A 27,163-nucleotide genomic window follows, 5' to 3' on the forward strand; every position below is an offset into this window, starting at 1 on the left:
CCCATACAAGAAGGCATTATCATTAACTCTTTGCTGGCTGTTCTCTTTTTTGCCTAGGCTGGCAGCCTACTTTGAGATGCTGGTGTTTCACTGGGATATCAGTATTTCACAGGGGAGCTACCTGGTACATGGAGCAGCATTAGTGGGGCTAATTATCCTTTATAAGCAATCCTCTACACAGCATCCTAGATTTACTATGTGCTTTACTTATCATTATGGATAGGGAAAGTAGGACATATTATCCCAGTCTCCAAACCTTTATGCTGGCTCCCAATTAGGAGCTTCAGTCTCAGTTACTCTGTTCCAGCACCTGGGACAAGGTGAGGGAGCAGGGGTGGCACAAATGTAGCTTTAAGCCACTTTTCCATTTCCTGTATCCAGAAGTTGTGCAGAGACCTGCTCAGCCCCAGTGCAAGTTAGAGCAGCCTCAGGGCTGCTCTAAATTGCACTGTGCTTCCTGTGGGCCCCTCTGTAGGCAGTAGGAAAGAGAGACTAACCAGAGTTCAGTGTACTGTGATTATATCCCTTATCTACCCCTGAGGCTGGGCTGGTGTACAGTCCATACACTAGTTGTATACCAGGTGGGAAGGCATGTATATATGAGGGTGTATTTTTGGAAGTCATTTCTGCCCCCATTAAGTTTCCTTTATGCTATCAAAGCAACATATCAGGGCCTTAGCATCTTTATAAACCAGGCCAAAGTTTCCACACTGGGATTTAGAATTTTTCATTTGACTCCTAAGGCTGTTAATGGGGCAGCTCCAGCATATCAGACTGAGTTGCTTTCCCCCACCCCCATTCCCAGCAGATCACTACCAGTTGAGTTGGCTGGACAGTTAATTTTCCATGAGAACAATATTGAAGCAGCTCAGCCATGGCTTATACATCCTGCTCCTGTTCATAAACCTCACTGTGTGTTAGCACTCAAAAGCAGTGCTAGGAATCACCACTGCACCTAATTTTTCCTGATCACCATCACATTATTGTTCTGGGTCATTCAGGGCTTGCCCTAACATTGTGCTGTCTGCATTTAGCTCTGGAAGGTGGTAGAGCAAGGTGCCTGCCTGTATTATATAGGCACACAGCTATTAGTGAAGCAGGGAGGTGTAAATAGAGCCACAGGTGCTATAAATAAATAAACCTCCCTTGACTTCTCTAGAGCTGTGCTGATTTCTATCAGCTGAGGAACTGGTCCACAGATTGAAGTGTGCTGTTAAGGCTCTATATCTGATGAGCCCCTGGGACCCTGATGAAAATGAAATCTGTCTCTTCTGGGCTTTTTCTATGCAAAGATTTTAAATAAATATAGATATACACTAATTAACTAGTGTAAACCAGTGGGGATTTCAAACCCCACACTGGGCCAGAAGGGATTAAGGCAGGGGTTCGCAACCTTTCAGAAGTGGTGTGCCAAGTCTTCATTTATTCACTCTGATTTAAGGTTTCATGTGCCAGTCATACATTTTAATATTTTTAGAAGGTCTCTTTCTCTAAGTCTATAATATATAACTAAACTATTGTTGTATGTAAAGTAAATAAGGTATTTAAAATGTTTAAGAAGCTTCTTTTAAAATTAAATTAAAATGCAGAGCCCCCCCCCCCCAGACTGGTGGCCAGGACCCGGGCAGTGTGAGTGCCACTGAAAATCAGTTTGCGTGCTGCCTTTGGCACACGTGCCATAGGTTGCCTACCCCTGGATTAACGGATTATTTTGGGCTCAGCGAGCCCTGCCCCGCCACACCTGCGGCAAATGCACCATCTGCTGGAGGAATTACAAGGCAGAGTGAATTAGCACATTTGGGTAGCAGAGCTGGAAGTGAGCAGATCTGCAGTCTACTGTCCTGGTAGTGGGAAGCCTAAAGACTCTGACACAGCTGCATGAAGGGGCCCTGTCTGAGGGAGGGGAGGACCCACCCCAGAGATAACCAGAGAAGGAAATATCCTGTGAACATTAGTAACCTTGTCTTCCTTACTGGGGTTTGGATTTCCCCATGAGGCAAAAGTCTTAGACTAAGGTGATGGGGTGAGAAGGGTAAATGGAAGATACCCAGGGAGAATAGGCTCCTTGGTTACTAGGCTACTGATAACCCACAGGCCCGTGGGTCAGCCTGGTAGAGGCAGGAGGGCCTGGGCTCCCCTCCCCAACCCTCTTGGCAGTCAGGGGTTGTGGTTGTGACCACAACGCCATGCTCCCCAATCGGACCCTGAGTGAGGACCATTGTAGGAGTTTAAAAATTATTATTAGGTTACTTCTGGCTATGTAAGGAAAAAGACTTCTTTTAGAGAGCTGTATACTGATAGATCTATGTGCTGTGTAGTTAGGGCAGGTTATGTCAAATCAAGACTTCTGTGTTTGATTCCTATTTCCTGCTACTGACTTTTCTTGTGACCCTGGTCAATTCACTTAATCTCTTCTGGTGTATTGAGGACTGTGTTGGTAATTGAAAGCTATCGCTTTTTAACAGTGGGAGCATTTCCTGATCCTGTTTGTGGGTTAGGGGGTTCTGCAGGGAAGTGTGTGAACTGAGCCAGCCTAGAGCAAATTGGGGTGAGTTGTGCTTCACTGCTTTAGGGAGCAGCCTGCTTTGTCTCTCTCGTGTTTTGGGTTCTTGTGTGTTACTCGTATGTATTCTAAGCAATAAAGTAGTGTGAGGTGCCATCCTTCCAGAAAGAGTACTTTATTTTTATCTAACTTCCCTCTTGTAGGCTGTGAGCATAATACCTCTCAGGGCCTCATTCCCCACTGCTTTGTGGAATCACTTACACCTGTGCAAACCAGAACTCCTCACTCATTAACATGGGTATAAGGTGACCAGACAGCAAGTGTGAAAAATGAGGACAGGGGGTGGGGGATAATAGGCGCCTATATAAGAAAAAGACCCCAAAATTGGGACATCTGGTCACCCTACACGGGTAGCTGCATTGTACCATCAACAGAACAGTCCTTGGACCACCATCTTGAGGCCACAGAAGTTCCTTTGGGGTGTCATGGAGAGGTTGGCGAGCAGGTGGCAGGGAGTGGGACTGACTGTTCTCCACTACGTTATCCCCTCTCCAGCCCACAGGGTGAACTGGCACAAACTAATGGTGGCTGAGAGCGTGAGAGTTTCCCCCTGCAGACCAAGCGGGAAGGGAGGGTTCAGAGGGGGGATTCAGGGTAGCATGGATCCATGTATGCTGTGTTTCCTGGGGGATGTGCCCAAGGGGATGTGCAGAGGCACAGCATCCCCTGTGTGGGTGTCTCCTCTCTCTGCTGCTCTCTGGGGACAGGGACAGTCCCATCCCCCTCTGCCGGAGGAAAGTCTGATAGAACCCAGTACCCATCCCTTCAGGTGGGTTATTCCTCTACAAGGTAGCCACCAACATCTATATTCACCGTACTAGTAACTGCAGCAGGAGCTGGGCTCCCAGACTGCTGGGGAAAGAGTCTGTTACAGAAACAAACACGCTGATTGCCAGCTCTGTGCAGAACCATGCTCAACAACCTATGATCCTCACGCATCTGAACATCAAAACTTTGATCATCTTCCCCTTGCTGGGCTGGCTAAGGCAGGCAGCCAGCGTCTGTGATCTGCCCGAGGAGCAGGGAAGATATTGCGAAGAGAATTTTTCTTTCATCCTTTGTCCTTTTTAGTGCAAATTTGCTTGCTTGTATTTTCGGCCTGGCAGAACAAACAATGAAGTGAGAGAGCAGCAGGGCTGGTGCTCTGGGAGCCAGAGAGAGGCTTTCAGAGCAGCTCCTCAGAAGATAGTTCTCGCTACCTCTGAGATGCAGTTACCGAGAACTGCTGGAAGTGAGTTTTATCGCCAGGCAACAGGCAGAGCCCAACACCATCCACAGCCTTAGCGCATCCTCATTAGTCAGCCTGCTTGGCTATACAGAGGATGATGAGCTGCAGCATTGCATGTTGTTGGCTCTGCCTTTGCCTAGGTTAGACTTTAGGGAAAATGTCCTAACTGTCAAGGTGTCACACTCTCTAGAGTAGCTCACAACTGAGAGTGCCAATCTCAGGTCAGACTGTCAGAAAACAGGGCAGATGCCTCAAACTGGTTGTATATTCTATAATTAGATTTCACCAAGTCATAATGTGTGCACTCCTGGGTTACTACATTAGCCTTACTAGGGAGTCAGACAGCCCCCTTAGGCTTTCCAGCTTATATTATGAGATGAAAGGTTATTAAAACAAAAAAATCACATCACAGGGCTGGATTTAGGGGCAGGTGACCCAGGCAACTGCCTATGGTGCTGGGCTTGTGGGGGCTGGGCTCGGGATGCTGTTTTTGTTGTTAGCGACAAAAAGGAAAAATAGAATGTTTGAAGTGTGGTTAGATGTTTGGCTGTGTGTGCTGAGCTGCCCCAGCCCTGTGCTGACAGCTGGCATGGCAGACCTCAAGTGAGCCACTCAATGACCACAAGATCCGTTAAGGGACGAAGCGCTCAGCCAGGTTTATTGTCGACAAAGCATGGTACTAATATCCTGCAGACTCTAGCAGACCACTAATAGATGTATTCCCATAACAATGGACCAGCTCAGTGAACGGTGGCATTTTCCATTCCTTCCTAAGGCCAGACAGAGAAACTCCCTGTGAGATACATGTTTATACCCCAATACAGACAAGTTAGTACTGCCCCTTTGACATGACTAGTTACTGCCCCTTGACATGGCTAGTTATTACCCATCATCTTGTACATGTTGGTTTGATCAAAACATCTCTATTGCGTACTGTCATCCTGACCCTATCTTTTAGGAGGGGTCAGTATGTTCCTGTTATTCTTGGGTAATGTTTTTGTACCATCCTTGACCTTGGCGTGTTCTGGTACCACTTGATATCGGGATGTGTTTGCATGAGCACTTTGTGACTACCACTTCTTAGGAATGTGTATTTCTGCAATATCAGCCCTGATCTTGCCAGATTCTGTGAGCAGATCCTGCCTCTGACCAGGCCTCTGATACAGGGACTAATGTCTCAGGCTGTCTTCCTACTACACGGAGTAACATGTTTCAGGTATTTGGTATGTGGTTTCACTGTTCACTAGAATGTTCTGGACCTTTATAGAATCTCATGGAACCTTCCAGACTTTCTGAGGACTACATTTTCCTTGAACCTCCTAGAAGGTTGTCAGCCATGCCCTTGTGGATATATAAGGGGCACAGCATTGCCAGTCAGTGAGATACAAGAATGAAGTGAAGTGAGAGCCCAGCTGCGATGTTGTGAACCTTGTTCTATTGTGTAATTGTCAAAGTGTCCTTGTGTTTTAATACTTGAAGAGTGTAAGTAGGGACTAATAAAGGACATATTTAATCAGACGCCAGAGTTGTGAAATGGGCTATAAAAACGATAAAAAGGCATTTGAAAATTTAACAAATGGAGGGAGGGGTGCCGAAGACACTCCTTGCCTGGGGTGTCATTTGGTCTAGGACCAGCCCTAACTCCCAACCCCAAAGTGTCAGTCACTCAGCACAAGTCAATGGATACTCTGGATCTCACACCAAGGACGCTTCTGACAGCCAATTTCTTTAGTAAATTAACTAAAGGTTTATGAGCTAAGAAATGAGTTATTGAGAGGTTAAAGCAGGTAAAATACATGAACAGATGAGTCCGAGTTTGTAAGTCCAAAATGTTAACAGAGTTGCAGTAATCTGCTAGATTTCCAAAAGTTCCTCAGGGTTACCCAATGTAATTCTGGGGATCTCTGTCTATTGGTCAGTATTCCACCCTGTTAGAATCCAAAACAGTTCAGAGATACAGGATTGACCCCTAGATTTATTTTTATAGCTGTCTTCCCTGGAAAGCAATCTGGCTAGCGAGTCTGTCACACCATGAGTTTTCTTTCTGTTGACTAAATGCAGACTGGGTCTGTGGATTTCCCATTGTTGAAAACAAGGACCTATGCTTTGAAGTTAGTGTGCTACTTCATTTACAGTCCAGAGGTTCTAATCCTGTTTGATGAGCAATCCAAGTGAAGATATACACAATGCATTTAGTTATAGCCATTGAAACCATCTTTCATTAGTTTTCATGCAGTTTACACATCAAGTAAATTCTCACTAACTTACATTTTTGATCTAGGGTTAATTAAGTACAGGGATAGATATAATGTAAGGCAATAGCAACCAAGAGGTCAACTTAGTGTAAATGTAATTACTGGGGCATATGCCATATACATGTAATGTGATAACATCCCCCTTTGCTCTAGTCTAACAAATGAATTGGCCTAAGCCTACTTAACATTTCCTTGATATTCACACACAAGTGAATTGGCCTATGGCTTTGATCTGAGGGGGTCTGTCAGCATCACACAAGGTGGTTAAGCACTGGAGCAAATTACCTAGAGGGGTGGTGGAATTTCCATCACTGGAGGTTTTTAAGAACAGGTGAGATGAACACCTGTCAGCAGGGATGGTCTAGATAATACTGAGTCCTGCCTCAGTGCAGGGGACTGGGCTAGATGACCCTTTGAGGTCCCTTCCAGCCCTCCATACCTGTGATTGTCCGGGGATGAAATTCACTTCCATGCAGAGAACCAGCAAAAGGCCTAAGCCCCACGTATGCCATATCTTGAGGAGTGGAATGGGATTAAGGGATGGCTAGGCATTGTGCTGACCCAGTGCATGGGGGTGAATTTCACCTTAGTGTATTAGGGGCTATGTGGTTTGAGAAGGCAGATTTCTGTCCACTCTTTCCTCGAGTCTGTTGTTGGCTTTAGGTTGGTTTGATCAAATCTGAGCAGTGCAAGATCAGCCCCTGTGTGGATGATCACATAGGTTATCACTGAGTAGGGATCTGCAGGAGCCAGGTCACACATAGTTGGGAGGATCTGATTTTATCCAGGACAGTGCTGGCAATGGTCAGTTTGTATCACTTTAGCTAGATCAGGACAATTAAAGCTGTACAATGTTTCGGTGTAGACAAGCCCCAAGGGAGTTAGGCCCTTAGGTGCTTTGGAAAATCCCACTAGGTACCTATCTGCATCTTTAGGCACCTAAATACCTTTGAAAATCTGGCCCTAGCTCCATTCGTCCCCTCTGAAAATTCCAGCCTACATCCGCTAATATCAGCTGGGATTTTGAGTCCCAGGGAGTTGAATCCCCATGGCAGTTGGGTACTTAATTCTCTTAAGCATCTTTGACAATTCCAGGCATAAAGACATGTATGTCCTGCTAGTTCAAAAATTTAAGTTGATAAAAATTTAATGGTAGTAAACATACTTAGAAATAACCAACCATGAAATGCATGACTGATTAAATCCTCCTCAGCCTAGCTGTGAGCAATCCTGGAAGAGAATGAGAAGCTTAAACCAATTTTTAACAAACAGGGAAAAAAAGCCTAGCACACACCAGCAAAACTAAAGAGTTGCCTTCTAAGGCGCCTGTAAAGCAAAGGTGTGTTCCTGTGCGAGGACTATTCTGCCTCTGGCATTAGGAGACAGGCCCAAAGCCCCTTGAAGCCAACGGGCATTGTCCCATCAGCACTGATGAGATTTGGGTCTGGCCCTAGGTGAAGGAGGAGCTACAAGGGTTCTGCTTGCGGTGCTAATGTGACGATGGGGCTGTAACAGATTTCATCCCTCTCAGAGTAATTCACTGTGTTCATGGGTCATGTTATTTCCTGCAAGATGAATTTGTAACGTCTCCCCTGGGATTCCATCACTCATTCCTGGTCTAGTAAGACAACGTGTGTATGTGTCTCACCCTGGAGCAGGCTGCAATACATGAGGATGTCAGACATTGATGGAGAAGGGCACTCGGGTCTGGAAGGCCTGAGAGAGAGGGCCCTGAGCTCTATGGCTCTCTGAGCCCAGGTGACTAAGATTAAGCCATGCATGTTCTACGACTGGCCTGGGACTCTGCCCTGCCTTTCCTCACCAAGAGCTCAGTGATTTATGGACCTTCCAGCCCATTGCGCTCCCTTTCAGGTTCTTCTCTGAACAAAACTGTTCCCATGACACAGCAGCTGGGAGGAGGCCCAGCTGACACCCTGGGGTGGGGTGAGGGTTTGGAAGGTGCTTGGAGACTTTCAGCTAAAAGGTGCTATACATGTGATCTGCCCTTTGGGCATGTTGGCCCCGATCTAACGCCCATTAAGTTTTTCCCTGTGACTGAACTGGGCCCCTCATCAAAGAAATGATACAACATCCAATTCAATTCTGATTTCATCCACACAAGCAAGTGAAACTGGAGTGGGGGCCCAATAGCTTCTTAGGGGCAGGACTGTTTAACAAAGAGGAGGGGCTGGATGGCTCCGAGGACTGGTGAGTTTGGTCTAGCTCAGGCACATTCTTATATAGCACCCATCACCATGGTATCTGACTGTCTACAATACACACAGGTTTTTGCCGAAAGTTCCAAGCTGGCCCAGGTTAGTATTTGTTCAAAGACCTTTCCTTTCTGAGGCCTCTTTGAGGGGCAGAACAAAATGAACTGTAGGGGGAAGGGGGTCTTAATCTGGCTTCTCACAGGTGCTATCCACTTCACAGTGGTGTAAAGTGGGCATGGTAGGCTTAACTGGGTTACCATGAGTAGTCTGTGGAAATTTCCCTCCACTCTGCCATGATTCAGTTGAATAAAGCAGCAAGTTCCCAGCCTGCAGTCCTGTGGGTAGGGGTATTTTTGTTGCACTTAGCAGTCCCTTTACCAAATCCTCTTTGTTAGCAGTCTCTTGTCATAGAGGCCAAGGACTGAATGGACCACAAGGACTGAACCCCTCTGTTCCTCCCAGAAAGAGCCACTCCAGGTCAGAGATGAGATAAGAGAGGGGGGCACTATAGTGGAAGCTTGCACGGCCTCTGCCCATGCTGTTCCTTGTGCATGGAAAGACTTTCACTCCCCAGCGCTGTAAATCAAACACCTTTCTCCATCCCTCCATTCACTTCAGATAAAAGGGTAAAGCAATGACTCAGGGATTTTGGGAGACTCCATTTCAGAGGCTGCTCTGGGCTGTGATTTGTTACAGCAACAGTTGGCCTTTCTGTTTGGATCCTTTCCCCACATCTGTCTATATTAAATATACTATAGATGGGCTCATCCCTGAGATCTTCTATGTCCTCTTTGTGCTGCTCTTCTCGCACAAAGGGGCTCTACAACGGACTTGAAGGCCCAGCTGGACATTCCTCCACTACAGAGGGAATCCCAGGGTAGTCTATAAGTGGACCTATGCCTTCCTCCTCCTCCCAGAATCCATCAGGAGGGGTATTTTGGGGGTGTGGATTGAAGGGGTGTGGCAAGAGTACTATGAGTTCCAGCAATCCTTGTGTAGACATCAAGCTTGCAACACAACTTGCTATGGAACCACGGGGACACCCACTTTATCGTACGCCAGTGAAATGTGGGTGCCAAGGAAGGCCGACGAGCGGTGGGTTGATGTTCAGGAGTCTCGTCCTCTTCATCAGCTACTCCCTGTCAAGTGGCAGGTCAAGGTCAGCAATGAGGATATTCATCGCCAAACCCAGCAACTGCCTCCATCGGCACTGGTTCGGTTTCAGCGGCTTTCTGGGTCCAGCCGTGTTGTTAGGAGAGAACGTGGACAAATTATAAAGTGTGTTTACCAAGGAATGCTGCTATGCGGCCCATGACCACATAGTCACCAAAAGCATCAGTGGCACAATAAGATTGCCAATAGGAGACAAACATGGAGCTTCCAGCCACCTAGGGACCTAGCTAGAGATCAATTCGGGTGAGGCTTGATTTGCAAGGAGACTACGTCCGTTTGGGATTTGCCCTGATGATGATAAATGCTTGAGTAGCCATTGCAGTTGGAGCATAGTTTAGGGCAACTATGAGGTTTCTCTAAACAATTCTGGGAGCTGCTCCAGCCCCTGGCTGCCCCCTGGAATTGGTGAATCACAACTCTGCTTCTTTTTTTTTTTTTCTTCCTCTTCTCCTCTGCTGTGTGCATGTCTGCTGCACACAGCACAGGAGGCGGCAAGGTGCAGCAGAGGTCGGAGTGTTTTTATTCCAAGCTGAATGGCAATTTCTCTGCTGCTGTTTCTGTGCATGCATTGTGCAAACGATCTCCATCAAACATGCACGGCTGTTACAAATATCCTGTGGCAGGGACTGAGAGACACACGCCTGTTTCCTCTTACCCGCCTTCATCCTTTTCTGAAATCCCTAGGCCATGCCAGACACTCTAGTTTGGCTCCCCACCTCCGGAGGGATGGTGCACTCAGCGACGCAAGATTCATCTCCCCCACATGTACTCAGTGATTCCAGAGCATGCACGCACATTGGAATGCATGGGGGCTGTGAGCAAGTCCCTTCACGGGTGTTACTCAGGGTTTCCTTCCTGGATGATGAAGAGATGATGAAGAGATGAGGGAGTGTGGCTGCTTGTCCTTCCATTAACAATAGCTACTCACAGTGGCTAGGACTTTCAAAGGAGCTTATGGGGTGGGGAGGGGTTCAGGTTCCAACTCCCATGGAAACTCAATGGGATTTGGGTGCCTAACTCCCTTACGCTCCTTTAAAAATCCCAGGCTTCCTGCACAGCATGCATTGTCCCCTTGAACTCTCACTAAAGTCAATGGAAAGGCTCCTATTGACTACAAAGATGCTTTGATCAGGCCCTTGACAACGGCTAGGAGTCAAAGAGTATGTCTACACTGCAAAAAACCACCTGTGACAGCGAGTCTCAGAGTCTGGATCAATTGCCTTGCACTCATGGGGCTCCCGCTATGGGGCTAAAAGCACAGTATAACCTCAGAGGTACGAACTCCAGAGTTATGAACCGACCAGTCAACCACAAACCTTATTTGGAACCGGAAGTACATAAATCAGGCAGGAGCAGAGACCGCACCCCCAAAAGCCAATACAGTACAGCATTGTGTTAAATGTAAACTACTCAGAAAAATAAAAGCAAAGCAGCATTTTTCTTCTGCAAAGTTTCAAAGCTGTATGAAGTCAGCATTCAGTTGTAAGCTTTTGAAAGAACAACGATAGCATTTTGTTCCTTGCAACAAAGCCCGTTGCCAACTCTCCACATATCTATTCAAGGGACACCATCATAGGACCTAATCACATCAGCCACGTTATCAGGAGCTTGTTCACCTGCACATCTACCAGCGTGATATATGCCATCATGTGCCAGCAATGCCCCTCTGCCATGTACATTCGCCAAACCAGACAGTCTCTACGCAAAAGAATAAATGGACACAAATCAGACAGCAAGAATTATAACATTCAAAAACCAGTTGGAGAAGACCTATTTCTCCAACTGATTTTTGAATGTTATAATTCTTGACATCTGATTTGTGTCCATTTATTTAAGCACCAAACTCTCATTGAAATCAATGGGAGCTGGACACCTCTATATCTTTGAGTCTCTGGGCCTTAAATCTGTGCCACATCAGTGTGAAATGCTAAGTCAAATCAGAATTGGCCACTCATTTTACCCCAGCAGAAGCATTTTACTCCCCCATTGCAGAGAGGTACATGGGCCACATAAGGTTTACAGTGACACAGAAGCAAATCTATTTACATATATGATCCCTCCATCATCTTTGTACCTGTGAGATAGGGAAATACATTATCATTATTTTAGGGGTAGGGAAAGTGAGGCACTAAGAGCCAGATTTTCAAAGATGCAGATAGACACCTAGTGTGATTGCCAAAAAAACACTGCAACAGGTTAATTTCACCGGGCACCTCTTTGAATCTTTTGGGGCCTAAATGCTTCTGAAAATCTGGCCCTAAGGGACCTGAATAAGGATCACACAAGGAGTCTAGTAGCAGAGCCAGGAATTAAACCCAACTATCCAGAGTCCCAGTGAAGTGCCTGTCCCGCAAGACCATCCTTCCAACCTACTACAGCTGAGCTACTGCTGCTGGTTCTTTCATAGATATTTGCTTTGTGCTTAAGGTTGTTATGCTTCTGTACGCTCTATATCTTATGGGCAGAGACAGCCACTGTGCACACAACACAAGCTGGCATCAGGTGTTTGCTCTAATCCCGCATGCAGCCAGTCACAGCTATTCCCAGCCTCACCTGGCTTTAGGGTGACCAGATGTCCCAATTTTGGGGTCTGTATCTTATATAGGCTCCTATTACCTCCCTCACCCGCATCCCGATTTTTCACATTTGCTGTCTGTTCACTCTACCTTGCTTTGGTGAACAAGGCCAAGTCTACACTCCAAATGTACACCTGTATAACTACATCACTCTGAGCGACGCAGCTATACTGACCTATCCCCTGGTGTAGATAGCACTATGTCGACTGGAGGGTCTTGTAAATGGGTGGCGGGGGAGAATGGGGGGCTCCCTTTTGTGGACATCCAGCCAGCCAGTTAGCTATAGAATCTCTCTTGGTAGTTGTTCTCTACTTGCTTTGCCTGTAAAGGGTTAAAAAGCAGGGGTGAAAGTAACTTACAGGACTTACCGGTACTGCCGGAGTCCTGAAGGGGGCATGGCCTCAACAGGAAGAGGCGGGGCCTCTCAAGATTTAAAGGCCCTGGGGCACCAGCTGTGGCTAGGAGCCACAGGGCCTTTAAATCAACCAGGAGCTCCCAGCTGAAGAGGTGACTGGGAGTCCCCCGGGGCTCAGAAGCAAATTAAAGGGCCCGGGGCTCTGGCCGCCAGGGGGAACCCCGAGGTTTGCAGGGCTGGGGCAGGGATTTAAAGGACCCAGAACCCCTGCCGCTGAGGGGAGCCCCGAGCACTTTAAATCCTGGCCCCAGCCCGGCCGCCAGAGCCGTGGTCGGTATTCAAAGGGCTCTGGGCTGCCCGTAGCGGTGGGGAGCTCTAAGCCCTTTAAATCTAAGCCGCAGCCAGGATTCAAAGAGCTCTTGAATCTACCCATCCAAGGTCAGAGAGAAGCTGTATCCTTGGGAGTTTAATACAAGCCTGGAGTGGCCAGTATTAATTTTTAGAGTCCTTATGGACCCCCACCTTCTGCACTTGAAGTGACAGAGTGGGGATTCAGCCTTGACAGAGGGTTTCTCCCCTGGGCATAGCTACTACCTCTCACGGAGGTGGATTGACTATGCTGATTGCAGAAACACGCCCGTCAGCATAGTTGAGTCTTCACTGAAGCGTTACAGTGGCGCAGGTGCAACGGTTTTCAGTGTCGACCTGCCCTAAGAGTTTCTCTGCAGTGGGAGCCCCACAACCCTCAGTACACGTGCCTTAGAGACCTGGCTGTAGAGTCATTTCTTTCACAATGAGGAAAGGTCACTCTGTCCCATTCACGCTGTTTTGTGCGAGTGTCACAGTGTATTTTCCTGGTCTGCAGCACTCGTAATAAGCACCCAAATTAAACGGAGCCCTTGAAAACTTTCAGTGTCTCTGAGCAACATTAATAATGAATGAGAGTTATACAGCATCCCTTAATCTAGCCACACATCTCTCAAAGCACTGAACCGTCTACATATGCTGGGCCTATTTTATTCATCACTGAACTGCGACCGCCTGATGGCCGCGGCTGTTTAATAGCGCACAGCACTATTAATCAGTGGTTTGGGGCAGAAAGTGAAAGCCAACGCATCCACACTGAAAACACAGGGGGAGTTTTGTAGCAGTGAAAACACTGTTAACTAAATGGAATATTTCCAGGTGAACCCCTGTTCTTGCAGAAATCACCAGGGAATTGGTAATGGTGATAAGCGCTCAAAGCTTTGGGTTTGCCTATTATAGGAAAAACAGCACTTATTGACCTATAATAGGTTTTTTTGCTGTATCATCCTAGTATTTAAGAGCCTGATCCAATGTCCACTAAGTCAATGGAAAGAATCCCAATTACTTAAGGGGCCCTAAAGCCACATTTCTTCAGTCTTGCACAACAGATCCAGTAGTACATATTTACAGGTTGCAGTTCATTCCCTGAACTGAACTGGCACTGCCGATCAGTGGCTTGTCACCCATTTGGCTGGGAGTCCCTGGGATGCCTAGTACCTGCCACTAAATGCATTGTTAATGGCATCATCTGAGATGAGGGCCCCAACCTCTGAGCTTGACAAATCCCAGAAGCATCAACAGGTAGCAAATCAGAGTCTGGGAGATTCTGCTTGTTCCCAAAGGAGGATTTGAGCTTCAAAATCACACCTCTTGCAAAGGAAAGTGGGTTCAGTCACAATACAATTCAACCTATGGTTATATCTATTAATCTGCCCCCCTGGCTTAATCTACCCCCTGGCTGGTATCAGGAAATTAGGAACTGAGACTGTTATTGGCACCCTCGGATTTAGCCTGGGGCATCTGAAATTCTGAGTCCTACTGAGTGCCAAAGGCACTATGCCAGCTTAGGAGAGTCCATAGAAGGGATGCCACCTGACCTGGTTTTCAGATGGCAGTCATGATTTGGATTGGGCTGTTTCATATAGTACAAGTAGCGCCCACAGGATACTGAAGCAGCCTTGTATTGTTTCCATCGCAATTTCACGATGCAACAGATTTGTCCTGGGGAAAGGTGACAACGGTTCACAGGATGAGTACAGCCTCCTAAAAATTCTGTTAGCAAGTCTACTTTCTCCATCACATATTGATCCAAATTTACCCCTGGGGGCTGCAACTGAGTTACACTAGGGATAATGAAGTTGTCCCATGGATCACAAAGTCTAGACTGAAAAAGGGAGCATTCTTTCCCACGTGGAGTCCACCTTTGAGCCAGATCCTCAGCTGGCATAAGTTGAAGTCATTGGAACTACTAGTTGAGGATCTAGCCCAATCCTTCATTTGACCGTGTCAAAATTCTCCCTATACATTTTCTTAATTTTCTGTTCTTTTATTTAATTTATAAATCTAAAATACCCTGCAATGTTTACAACAATAACAAATAAGTATCAATTATCAATCAATAATAATAAGCATTAACAATTAATTACTAATACTTAATCATTTACTTGCACTTATATAGTATTTTCATCCCAGGATTGCAAAGTTATTTACATTAATGAATTAAACTTCATGAGAGGTAAGGGATATACAGCGATCACTTCAATTGCTATTAAAACGCAACTAACCCAGATATTTACGGGTTGAACACAGCAGCTTTTTTAAAAGGCAGAGAGCTGCACAATACGACAGAAGAAAAATAGTATATCCAATTGAAATGTGGGGGACTTTAGGGAGGAAGAATGTAGTTACCTGAGCTGGAAAGAGGCCAGACACTAGGACTAGCATCCCATCTCTTACGGAGAGTACCTTGGGATCTTTAATGACCGCATGTTTTGGGACAGGGAAACATTTTTGTACTGGCTCTTTTTAGAAACTCAAAGCAAAGCAAAAAGGAGACGAAAGAAAGCTATATTTTTTCTTGTTGCAAAAAGATCTCATGATCCATCGGGATGGAGGGGCAGATTCAGCAAAACAGTTATGTGAGTGCTTAAAGTCAAGTTACCATAGGGGAAATGGCAGAGAAGGAAGGAAAACTGGAAAAAAATGCTTCTATTAACAAATCATTTTGTTTAATTTTAAAAAAGTGAAAAATTCCATGAAAAAGGCCAAAAGAAATGAAAATCTTTTCATTTCAGGCAAAGCTATTCGCAAAAAAAAATACCAGCCATGTTTCACTGTGCACTCATTCCCTGGGAACTGCACTGATGGGATTTTAAAATCATATTGAATACACATCATATTGTGAATCATTGTAACTCTGTTTGTATTAATAGCATGTATCACGTACGGCTATAGCTTTTTGACTAACAAAGGGCTCAGTCATGAGCTTGGCTTCACGACTATCCTACGGAGGGGAATAAGGGGATGACAGAAACCCTTTTACTCTTGTGCATGGGCTACCCACATCACTAAACCATCGCAGGGCTGTACTTCTGACAGGTGGGCAAGGAGTGTGTGGATAGAGGCTGGGAGTGGGCAAAACCTGTGCTCCATCCCTGCATTGCAACAGCCAGTCCAGCTCAGCTGTCATAGAGAGGGAAGTAATGCACGTTAAGAAAGGGTTGGTGCATCTAATTTCCCCCTGGAACAGAGCGGAAGCAGGGACTGAGTGGTACCAATCAAGCCCAAGGCTTATAAAAATGTTCTTCCCTTCAGGGCTATGTCAAACTTCGATGAAGTTTCATATTAGTTAAATTAACGGTGGTGGACAGCCAGCACTGGACTAATAATGGGAATCAAGGTTCAGTATGAACTACGCAGAGATAGCGTGTTTCTCCATAATACACAGTGGCAGGTTCATGTAGAATATGGTGGGGTATAAAAACTGGGTTCAGAAACGCTTGCGACGCCAATTAATTCAAAATCTGTTGGAAAGCAGGCCTTGAAAAGTTGGAAACTGTCGAGCCTGTCCCAGCTCCGACGCTCTGACTTTGGAAAGATGAGCTGGCCTGGTGCACCTGCTTCCGAATATCTGCGATGACAGTAAATGGCAGTGTTAGTCTGGATATTTGAAAAAGGCAATTATCCTGCAGGAAGGAAAACCCCCACCATCCATATTGACTCAGGAGGAAGGAAATGTCAGCCTCAGATCGTTTGCTGTTGTATTGTTTTAAAGCTTTTTACAGCAGATATATGTTGTGGGTTCATCTCTAACAGGCACTAATTAAAAACATACACACGTCCCTTAAAACCTGCTGCTTCTAACAGATGATTGTCCAGGTGGAAATCTTCATTTTCCCTGACTCACAGAACAGCGTAGAAGGAATGGGATGATCCTGGACCAGATCCACAGCCCACTGAAGTTAATGGAAGAATTTCACTGGGCTTTGGGGCAGTCCATTTAGAGTGGGAGAGGTGTGGATGGCTCCAGGGAAGGAGAATAGGGTAAGAAGCTGCTTTAAATCTGGAAGGGGCGCACAATGGCTGAAAACTGTTAGCATTTGACAGTTGTTCTCTGGCCATGTATGAAACGATTTGGTGGCCACAGCCCACTTTTAAATGCAACTGGGAACCCTTGTTGGCAATCGGCACAGAGATGGTTTAAGGACTGACAGCCTGATCCACCTCATTGACTTTAATGAGAGGCGATCAGTTGCCTTTAATGGGAGTTACATCAGACACTAAGCATGGAATCTGATTCCCTTCTTGTCCCCCAAGATCTGTGTAGCGAGAGAGGAGAGGTACATTGAGGGGGCAGAGCACATATGTGTGTTTGCATCTCTATTGCCATTTCTGTTCTGTAGATCACATGAATCTGCAGCAGTCTCCAAGCTTGGTTAAACATACAGTGTTAGGATCAAAGCCTTTCTCCCCATCTTTCCTTCTCTCTCCTTTTCATTGAAGTGAATTCGGTGCTGGATTGACAGGCCCACTAACCTCACTGACTTAGCCTTTGGGACTGGCAGAAGCTCATCCTGACAAACGCTCATCGTTCCTATTTAGTTCTCTAAATATCCAGCCTGACTCATTGCCCCATGTCCTTTCTCTCATAGGAGACAGAGACAGGAAAGACATATGAGCAGATACTAATTCTTCCCTGCAGAACCATGAATCACTGCCACAGCTCTAATTTTTCTATTATGGCAATAATTGTAGATGTAACTTACACTATGCAACTATACAGTGAAAGCCAATTCTGGTATTTTCAAAGGGATACTAAGAGAATTAGGTGTTTTCCAATGGGAGTTGAGTACCTAATTCTCTCAGGACCCTTTGAAAATCTCAGACCCAGATGGTCAGAGAAGTTCATAAATTCCCAGGCACTTTTCTGCATTCTGAGTTTAGGGGTTCAGAGTACAGGCTTTGGAAGCAGTGTGATTCCCATTACATCCCAGTGTGGAACTTTTCATGCAGTGTGATCACATGCTGGCATATTGATGTTCACACCCACGGGGTCTCATGGTGCTGTGATGGGGCCAGATTTCGATGTGGCGACATCATCCTGGAGAGCAGGAATGACGCAGTGCCACCGTGCCACGTTATCCTGTACCCCAGTATGCTCAGCAAACAGGCTGTAACTCTCCCCAGTATCCCAGATCCACTAGCAGCCATGGGAGGTCGGGAAGGCCCAAACCAGGAGAGCAGAAAGAGCTAGAAGAAACCCTGCAATTATGTAGGGTTACCACACGTCCATATTTTCCCGGCCATGTCCAGCTTTTTGGTTGTCAAATCACCATCTGGGAGGAATTTCCAAAAAGCCGAACACATCCAGGAAAATAGGGAGCCATGGTAAGCCTAGCTGGTGGGTGCTTGCGCCCCCTGTCCCCATTCCAACCCATTCCCCAAATCCCCAGCCCCACCTCCTCCCCTGGGCGTGCCGCATTTCCCTTCCACCCTACTCCGTCCCAGGCTTGCTGCGAATAAGCTGTTTCTGCAAGCTTGGGAGGGAGGAGGGAGAGGCAGAGCAGCGGCATGCTCGCGGGAGGAGCCAGAGCGGAGGAGAGCTGGTGGGAGGATCGCAGGAAAGGAAGTAATGCAGGGTGTGTGTGTGCAGAGGAACTGCTCCCAACCCCAGCTCACCTCCGCTCCATCTCCTCTCTGAGTGGGCTGCTCTGCTTCTCCCCCCTCCCTCCCAGCTGATTTGTGGCATGCTTGGGAGGGAGAGGGGAGAAGCGGAGCGGTGATGGTGCGCTCAGGGGAAGAGGTGGAGCGGAGGTGAGCTGGAGCTGGGAGCACTCACCAATTTTTCCCTGTGGGTGCTCCAGGGCTGGAGCACCCATGGGGTTGGCACCTATGCCCACACCCCCTGCCCTGCCTGCAGCCAGCCCCTACCTCCAATCAGCCCCTGCCCTGCCTCCAGCCAGCTCTGCACCCCCTGCCTCCAGCTAGGCCTGCCCCACGCCTGTCTGCAGCCGGCCCCACGTCCACTGGTGCCCTGCACTTCCCAGGGAAGTAACCCTGCACACCTGCTTCAACGAGGGGGCAGGCAGCCGCGGGGACCCACAAATGAGCTCATTTCTAGTGCAGGCCCAGCTTTTTGAAAAAGGACTTCAGGTGGGGTTACCACCCGTCCGTATTCTCCCGGACACGTCCGGCTTTTTGGTTCTTAAATTGCTGCCCGGGAGGAATTCTCCCCCGGGGAAGATACGGCCCTAGGGTAACGTCCGGGAGGGCAGCTGCAACAGTGACGGCTTCCCCCCACCCCCCGAGCGGCCTCTTTTTTGACTGTTCAGCTATGGAACCCCTAGATTATGGGCTGGGGGGGCAGAGGGGAGGGTCCCCCCAGTGATGGAGGGGGCGGAAGGGCCAGGCCCATGGGTGGGCGTGGCCAGATCTGCCCAGGGGCGGGGTTTGGGCCTCTGCAGCAACTGGACGCCAGCGTGGTGGGAGGGGACTCGCGAGCCCCGCCCCCGGCCGCTCGCTGGCTGCCAGCTGACGGGATCACGTGACCGGCGGCGGCCCATGTGACCCGGCGGAGCCGCGCCGCCCGCAGCCGCAGGTCGCGCCATGGCGAGCCAGTCGCAGGGCATCCAGCAGCTGCTGCAGGCCGAGAAGCGCGCGGCCGAGAAGGTGGCCGAGGCCCGCAAGCGTGAGTGTCCGGGGGGCCCGGGGCCCCTTGGCTCCTGCGTCCGCTCGGGGGTCAGCGGCGCTGCCGGGCGGTCTCCAGCCGGGCTCCCGCATTCCCTGTCCCGTGCCGGGGCCTGGCGCTCTGTAGCGGCGGCTCGGGGGGTCCCTGCCGCGTGGGAGGGGCGGTGGCTGGGGGGGGGCCCGGGCGATCGGTAGCCAGAGCTGCGGAAAGGACCTGCCCTCACGCTCAGGGCTCCTGCGGCTCCGCCCGCGCTGCAGACACGGTCCCTCTGCTCGGCGTCGTGCTGGCAAAGCCCGTCAGTGAGGTGAGGTTCCGCTCCGGTAAAGTGCGGCTGGGCCAGTGTCTGGGTCTGGCGCCGATGGCTCCTCCCAGGCTGAAGTGGGGATCGGGAGGAAATGGTGGTTCCCTCTCCGGAACGGGCGCGTGGGCCTAAAATCCTCTGAGACTTCCTCCGTCTGACAGGGCCGCGTGCTCCGCCCAAGGACGAATGTGCTGGGTACTTAGGAGTCAGGCTGAGAGTCTGTCACGGGTTCTGGGACCTTCTGGGACTTCTGCAGCGGCTGGTGTGACTGCCCCCCCGGGCCGCTTGGGCAGCTCCTGGGGCCGCTGCTGGGGCAGTCTCCGGCCACCGCCCCCTCCCCCAGAGCAACAGCCCCAGATGGTGCCTGCCCCCCAGCACCCGTGGCACCTCTGGAGCCCTCCCGCGGAGCACCCAAGATATAGTCGAGACTATATAGTAAAAGTCATAGCCAGACCCTGGGCTGTGTATTTTTGTTTACTGTCTGTGACCTGTTTACGACTTTTACTAAAAATACCCATGGCTAAATCTTAGCCTTACTTAGCAGGGGTGCTGGTCAAGTTATTAATTGCTAATTATCTGACATTCCTCTCAACTCATGGAACCTATTTTGATTTGTGCAACTGTAACTGTTTGTACATATTTGCCAGATAGCTTATGGAAACGGATTTCAGCTGATGTGTGGCTTGCAAGCTTTTTGCTTGTTATGATGTGGTTTGTCACCCAAATCATGTGGTATTTGATTGGATAACTTTGGCTCTTTAAACAGGAGATTAGCAGTTGATGAATAATACTCTTTCTGGTACAAATTGTTGGACAAATAATAATTTGGTGTAATCCATATAACTTTGGAGGTTTGTCAACATTTTCACAGACAAACTGGCCTCCCACATGTTTGTTAATAACAAACAATATGACCCCAGGAATAATAGAGTAAACCTGCTAGGTTATTTGTGGCGTGGGAAAAAATCAACTTTTCAGTGGCAAATAAAACTTCTATGGCTGGCTGTGGTGCGGGGGTCTTATGCCATCAATTTCTGCAGGCTTTAAGGTTTCATTTATTAAAAAAGTGATTCCTATGTTTGAAAAAAAGTCTTGCAGATATGAACAGACTGTAAACTAATACAGTGCAGCTTTGCTGAGTCTGCAGACAGGTGGCTCCAATATCATGCTGATGCTAATAGCTTTCTCGAGCAATATCAGGATGAATTAAGAGAGTGGTCAGTTGTGTTGCTTTTCAGGATCCTTTGGGCAGTGGTGAAACTGATCACTATTTCACACGCTGCTACAGGCCAAGTTAATCCACCTTCCATTGTCCTAGTGATGTGTACATGGGGTGTGTGTTATGTGAGTATAACTATGTTGTTCAGGGGTGTGGCTATTTTACATCTCTGAGGGATTTAGTTATACCAACCTAATGTCCTAGTGTAGATCAGGCGTAAGATCTGTGACTTGAGAGAAAAGTGTGTGCAGTGTAGTGTTTTGTATTTTTTTTAATACGCACACACGTACATGTGGCTATGTTTTTGTTAGCGAGGACAAGGTCAGAGAAATGCACTTTGCACTTAAAGTGGAAGACAGCAAGGTTTGTGATGGTCCTTAGTTCCTGTGGGAGCGTTCATTACAGAGTCTTGGGCGAGTCCTGAGAAGGCTCTGTCTCCTGGGTGGATGTATGGGAAAGAGAGGGTGGGTGACGCTTCTCCGTTCCAGCAGCTGGAGAGGCATTGAAAGGCTTCAGAGTCATCAGGCAGCTGTTTTACCATCTAAAGATTCACATGAAAGATGGTACCACCAGGCAAGGCCCAGGTACTGATCTCTTAGGAGTTCCATCAACTAGGGGGCTGGACCAGTTTTATTGGCCAAATGCCGGCCATAATTGGGTGGCTCCTCCATGTTTATCTGCCTCTAGCTGGCAGGTTTACTCCCTTGACTGTCCTTAATGAAAGGAACATTGTATATGATGCTGACCACTAACACAGAGATTAAAAATGTGTGAGATCCTGGCCCAATCAAAGCCATTGACATAAGTGGCGCTAGGAATTCATCCATGGTCCCAGCCCTGAGGAGTTCAAGGTGTCCCATTTTTCAAGACCTGTTTTAAGGACCACCTGTGGCCTAGTAGCTTCAGCTTCTTACAATGTTGTGTGGGAAGTGGATTCCTTTGGTTCAGTTTAATTATAGAAATCTTGAAGGGGAAAGGTTCATGTAACGGCCAACTCTCTTACGGCTGCTGCACATCTATCCTGCGGCAAAACTGGGATAGCGCGACCTTTCTGCCATGCAGATTCACAGTGCTCTGAAGTGAGTCAGACACATTCTGTGAACTGAGCCAGCGGCGGAGTGTTTTCTAGTAACATCTGCTGGGTTTGATGGCTATTCATTATTGGAGCTCACCAGTCGGCGAGCATGACAGTGGATCAATGGCACACAAGTGCTCTTCAGGCCCTTTTTGGAAGATATGGAAATACCAGTTATCTGTACAAACTTGGGAGGCTGGAGAGGGTATACTGCATTCTGCAGTTGACCTCCTGCAGTCTCTTCATAGCTTGCTATAATTGCAAATGCTACAACAATTGTCATGGGAGTCCGATAGCTTGGGGGAAAGTGCTGTCACCATTAAATCTGGCCTGGCCACCTGGCGTAAATTATTACTTAATAAGGCTCTTTCTTTGGAAACAGGAAAGAACCGGAGGCTGAAGCAGGCGAAAGAAGAAGCCCAGGAAGAGATTGAGCAGTACCGCCTACAGAGGGAGAAGGAATTCAAAGCCAAGGAAGCAGCTGTTAGTTTGTTAGATAATTTGCTGCCATCAAATCAGCCACCCGGCTCCATCCGTGTTACTTGCACTGAGATATGCATGCGATGATGCGGTTAGATCTCTGGGAAATCATATTTGGCTTTTGCTCCTCCTGGCGGAACGTTCCACATGGAGTGTTCTGTCCTTGAGCAGTTTCCATTAATTGCTTCTCTGTGCAGCCAGATGTCTTGGTTTGTGTTAGTGGAAAGGAGCCAGGGCATCAAAAAAAAAGTCACATCTCGGAAGCTGGAATTTCTGCTTTAGCAGTAAAGCAGTTAATATTAACAAGATTGTACAACTGACCAATGCTCCTGCAGTCCCATTCATAGAGTATAACGCTATAAGTTACTCTGACAATGTGCATTAATGCTAGAAGTAGAGACAATGCTCATCTCCCTGCTTCCCGTACCAAATCCAGTTCATTCTCACAAATGCTGTTTGTAATAATGGTGCCTTGATAGAAGGCACGTGGGCCACGGATGGTATTTAATGCTAAAGTTTATTTGTCTGAAATACTGCTGGGACCTGGATTACCCTCACTTACTCCCATCTCCCAGTCGGGAACACTCACAAGCAGCCTACCAGTGTACAGGTCTCAACCTGAGGTGTCTGTGCTGGATAGCCCTAGTCAGAGGTGAAAGTAAGCCAGTACAGTCCAGCACAGCGTACCGGCAAGAGCCACTATGCTGTGCCAGACCGCACCGGCTTCCGCGGTGGGGATTTAAAGGCCCTGGGGCTCCCAGCCACAGCTGGTGCCCCAGGGCCTTTAAATCTTGAGAGGCCCCGCCTCTTCCTGTTGAGGCCACGCATCCCAGACTCCGGCAGTACTGGATGTGTGACATCACCTTCATATTGATACACATAACAAAATTCATGTGGTGGGAGTGGGGCCGAGGGATTCGGAGTGTGGGGGGGGGCAGAGGATTGGGGTGCAGGGGTGTGAGGGCTCTGGGGTGGGGATGAGGTTTGGGGTGCAGAAGGGTGCTCCAGGGCTATGGCGTGGAGAGAGATTGCCAGCCATGCCACCCCTTCAGCACAGAGCACCGGGTAAGGCTGGGCTTTGCAGCTGTGCTGCCGCTCAGAGGATTGCGTCGGTGGCGCGGTGAGCTGAGGCTGCAGGGGATGGGGAACAGCAGGGAAGGGCCCGGGGGCTAGCCTCCTGGGCGAGGAGCTCAGGGGCCCGACAGCAGGGGCCTGCGGGCCAGATATGGCCCGTGGGCTGTAGTTTGCCCACCTCTGATGTAAATAGAGCTTCCATTGTTTCTCATCACACCTTGCTTAATTTCACTGTAGACAGGTAGATTGCTGCCATCCCTCATGTTTTGGGGAAATCTTTCTCTCCCTTTGGTCACAGGCTGGAAAGCCTAATTTCAATGAGTAGCCATAATTCCTTGTGTAGGGTTTGTACATTCAGTTCACAATGATATTAACCACCAGGGTGTCATAGGCTTTCATAAAAGCCCTCACTCGATACCATTTTCTGATACAGTAATGTTGTATGGAGTCAGTTGATTCAATTGTTCATCACTTGAGGTTCAGCCCCCCCCCTTTATAGACAAGTGAACCTTTGCAATGGCTTCTTTGAAAAGTAAATCCAGACCAAGCTTTCTCTCCTGCTGGGTATAGACCGATCCTGTCTTCTCCCCTTCTTGGTAGTGTGAAGTTTGCCTCTGCCCTTTGTTAGCTTAATGAGTCTGTCTACATGATATGTAAATACATTCTCATTGTTTTTCAGGGTGCTTTGCAAATAATTCCCAGGTGGGGAAAACTCTGTTCATTTGTCTAGTGCAGATCTGTTTACCATCTCCCCTGGCATACCTTGTTTAAACACACTTTAGTAATCATTCCAGCATATGTCCATAACTCTTAATACCCATTGCTTACGTACGTAACACAAGAATACTAATGATCAGGGAGTTATTAGTTTTCAAATAATACCCAACCAGTCCTGTTTTGTAATGGTGGTTACTGTAGTGTGTAGGGTGTAAATACAGGGGTGCTTAATGTCACAGAGTTGGGGATTTTTGAAGAACATTGACGAATTTGAATTGCAGAAGTGCTTTACGTCTTAAATTACATTGTTGATAAAGGTCTTTGACATTTCCGTTTGCAATTATTTTATTATTGCAGTAGTGCCTAGAGAGCCCTAAACTGGAATTAGGGCCTCATTGTTCAGATATCTAGAGAGAGACACCATCCTTGCCCCCAAAAGCTTAATCTAAATATGTAAGACAGTGTAAGGATGGGAGGGGAAAACAGAGACAGAGAGAAGTGACTTGCCCAAGCTCACGTGTTGGGTTATTGGCAGAGCTGGGAAGGGAATCCAAATCTTTCCTGGTTCCCAGTGCGGTCCATGAACCACGAGTCCGTGCACCCAAGGATGTAACTCCTCTGCCATTCTGTATATACAGCTGAGCACAACATATTGTTTGGTTGCCAAGTAACCCTAAGTGGGCTTTTCTCTTAGGCTCTTGGATCTCATGGCAGTTGCACCACAGAAGTCGAGAAGGAGACCCAGGTGAAGATGAGCGCAATCCAGGGCAACTTCCAGAAGAACCGGGAGGAAGTGCTGAATAACCTGCTGATGTTTGTGTACGACATCAAACCGGAAATCCATGTGAATTACCGCATCAATGGCTAGTGGAGGAGGAGGAAGGAATGGGCCTGTGGAAGTGTTAGCAATAACAGCTATGCTTCAGATGAAGTGTACGGCCCTTAGTCATGCTATCGCTCTGTGTGCTTCTCGTAGAGGTGTTACATTATTTCAGTAAGTTGTAGGCCCCTCTATCTTGTTGGAGAGACTCTAGTTAACCTTTATATGGATACAGAGCTTATCCAAAGATTTCATGGCCATGTCTCAAATATGCATTAAGTGTGATCTAGGTATTAAGGGAAACATTAACATTCCGTGCTTCTTGGTGGGTATTAAAAAAGCAGTTTTCTTTGCTCAAAAAAGGTGTGAGATGCAGGACAGGTTTAAATTGCAAGCCTCTGAGTCTGTACCTATTAGAAAACACAGATCTGGTGTCCTCATAGAGTGGAGTTTGTCACTGTAGTGGTGTTGGTAACATTAAAACAGGGTTAAGCCCAGTAAGAGGGGAAAAAAGGTCTGGGTGTGCAGCACTGGCTAATAGTCCTCAGGAGCTTGAGTTACTGTCTTAAGACCCTCTATATATTCTACTGTTAACTTGAATGAGAAGCCTGGCACGATGATATTTGAAAGTAAAGAATTTATTTAACTCTGGAGTCTCTTCAGTTGTTTCTTCCTCTCTCCTCCCCTCCCCCAGCCTCTTACCTACTGTCTGTTATAGTTGGACCTAGTTGCTGTGTACACACATGGGTCCCTGCCCTGAGGAGCTAACAATCTAAATAAACAAGACAGACAGAGGTAGGAGGAGAAACAGTCCTAAAGAGATGAAGCAACTTGTTTGAGGTCATGCAGCAGGTCAGTGACAGAGCCTGGAATAAACCCCATATGTCCACTAGACCAGTATGCACCAGAGTTTCCCCCCAAAGAAACTCCTGGAAAAAGTTTCTTCCACGATCACTTGGCGAAATGGAAGCTAGTCATTCTTTCCCACTGTAGTCTGGTGGTCAGACACATGAATGCAGTAATTAACGTTCCTGTCTTCATACCCCACACTGATCTCTGCTGTATTGTAATACTCAGGTCATACTGATTTACGCAGCATCCTTCTGAGCTTAAGACCAGCGGGGGGACAAAATACTAATCTTTGTCTGTCTCCTGACTCGCAGTGAAATCGAAGTGCATCAGACCCCATTTAGATAGAAGCTTCTTGTTTTGGCATCATCTCTCCATTAATTGGGGTGGTGATAATCCCTAATCTTGATAAAAGCTCTGTAAAGGGTGAGTAAGGGAGCTCAGTCAGGCAAGGGCTGCTTTTGTGGATAGCAGGTCTATAATTTGAAATAAGCAAGAAATAGTCTACTTGATGCAAAACTCTTGCATGGTAGGGGACAAGAAATAACACCCTGCACTCATAGAGCATTGTTTGTCAGAGGGTCTAAACACTCCTCCCTCACAAGGGCGCTTTGATAGGGATTAGGAGAGAGAGCATCAACCCTACCTTGTAACCAATACAAACAATGACTTGCCCAAGGTCGTAATGCAACGAGAGAGCAGATATTGCTGCCTTGCCAGTCTTCTGTCTTAATCGCTAAGCTAAATTCTCATCAAATATCTCCTTAATGGAAAAGCCTCTTCAGGAAATCAAGCTGTTAAACTGGCTATTAAATTGAAATAACAAGCCCTACCCGTGTTGCATTGCAGTGAGCCTAGAAGGAACCAGGTCTGTATGAGGCCTAGAATTACTTAAGCCTCTCTCTTAGCGCCAGCTCCACTGGAATATAAATAAACCATCTCAATGGACAGGTGCCAGCTGACCTTAAAGATGCCTGGCCCCTAGATTTAATCCATTAGTGTTGAAGCATTTGGTGCTGCTATTGCAATGTACCCTTCATAGAACATTCAGCTAGCTCAACGCTGCAGTATGTATCTGTGGCTTCTCTGGTAGACAGAGACACCCTTCCCTGGCACCACTTGTCAGTTTGCAAAATAATGGAACTCTCTTGCTGTACTAGTCTGGAAGGAACTCATTGTTAAGGTCTAGGTGCCCAGAGCTGCTTGGTGACTCTGGCTTTTCCTCATTCATCCTCTAGGTTGAGGTGGATTATTTTCTGTTCCATTCCAGA

General features: G+C 47.5%; 1 protein-coding gene across 1 annotated transcript; it reads left to right on the forward strand.

Annotated features, from left to right (window-relative positions):
- The first annotated feature begins 19,232 nt into the window (after positions 1-19,232).
- Positions 19,233-25,696, forward strand: ATP6V1G1 (ATPase H+ transporting V1 subunit G1). Its single transcript, XM_030535787.1, has 3 exons — positions 19,233-19,357; positions 22,335-22,435; positions 24,918-25,696. Exons 1-3 carry the CDS (start codon positions 19,276-19,278, stop codon positions 25,089-25,091), a joined length of 357 nt encoding a protein of 118 aa, XP_030391647.1. The 5' UTR covers positions 19,233-19,275; the 3' UTR covers positions 25,092-25,696.
- Positions 25,697-27,163: the final 1,467 nt, after the last annotated feature.

Source organism: Gopherus evgoodei, chromosome 16 (genome assembly GCF_007399415.2).
Source record: "Gopherus evgoodei ecotype Sinaloan lineage chromosome 16, rGopEvg1_v1.p, whole genome shotgun sequence".
Classification (NCBI taxonomy): domain Eukaryota; kingdom Metazoa; phylum Chordata; order Testudines; family Testudinidae; genus Gopherus; species Gopherus evgoodei.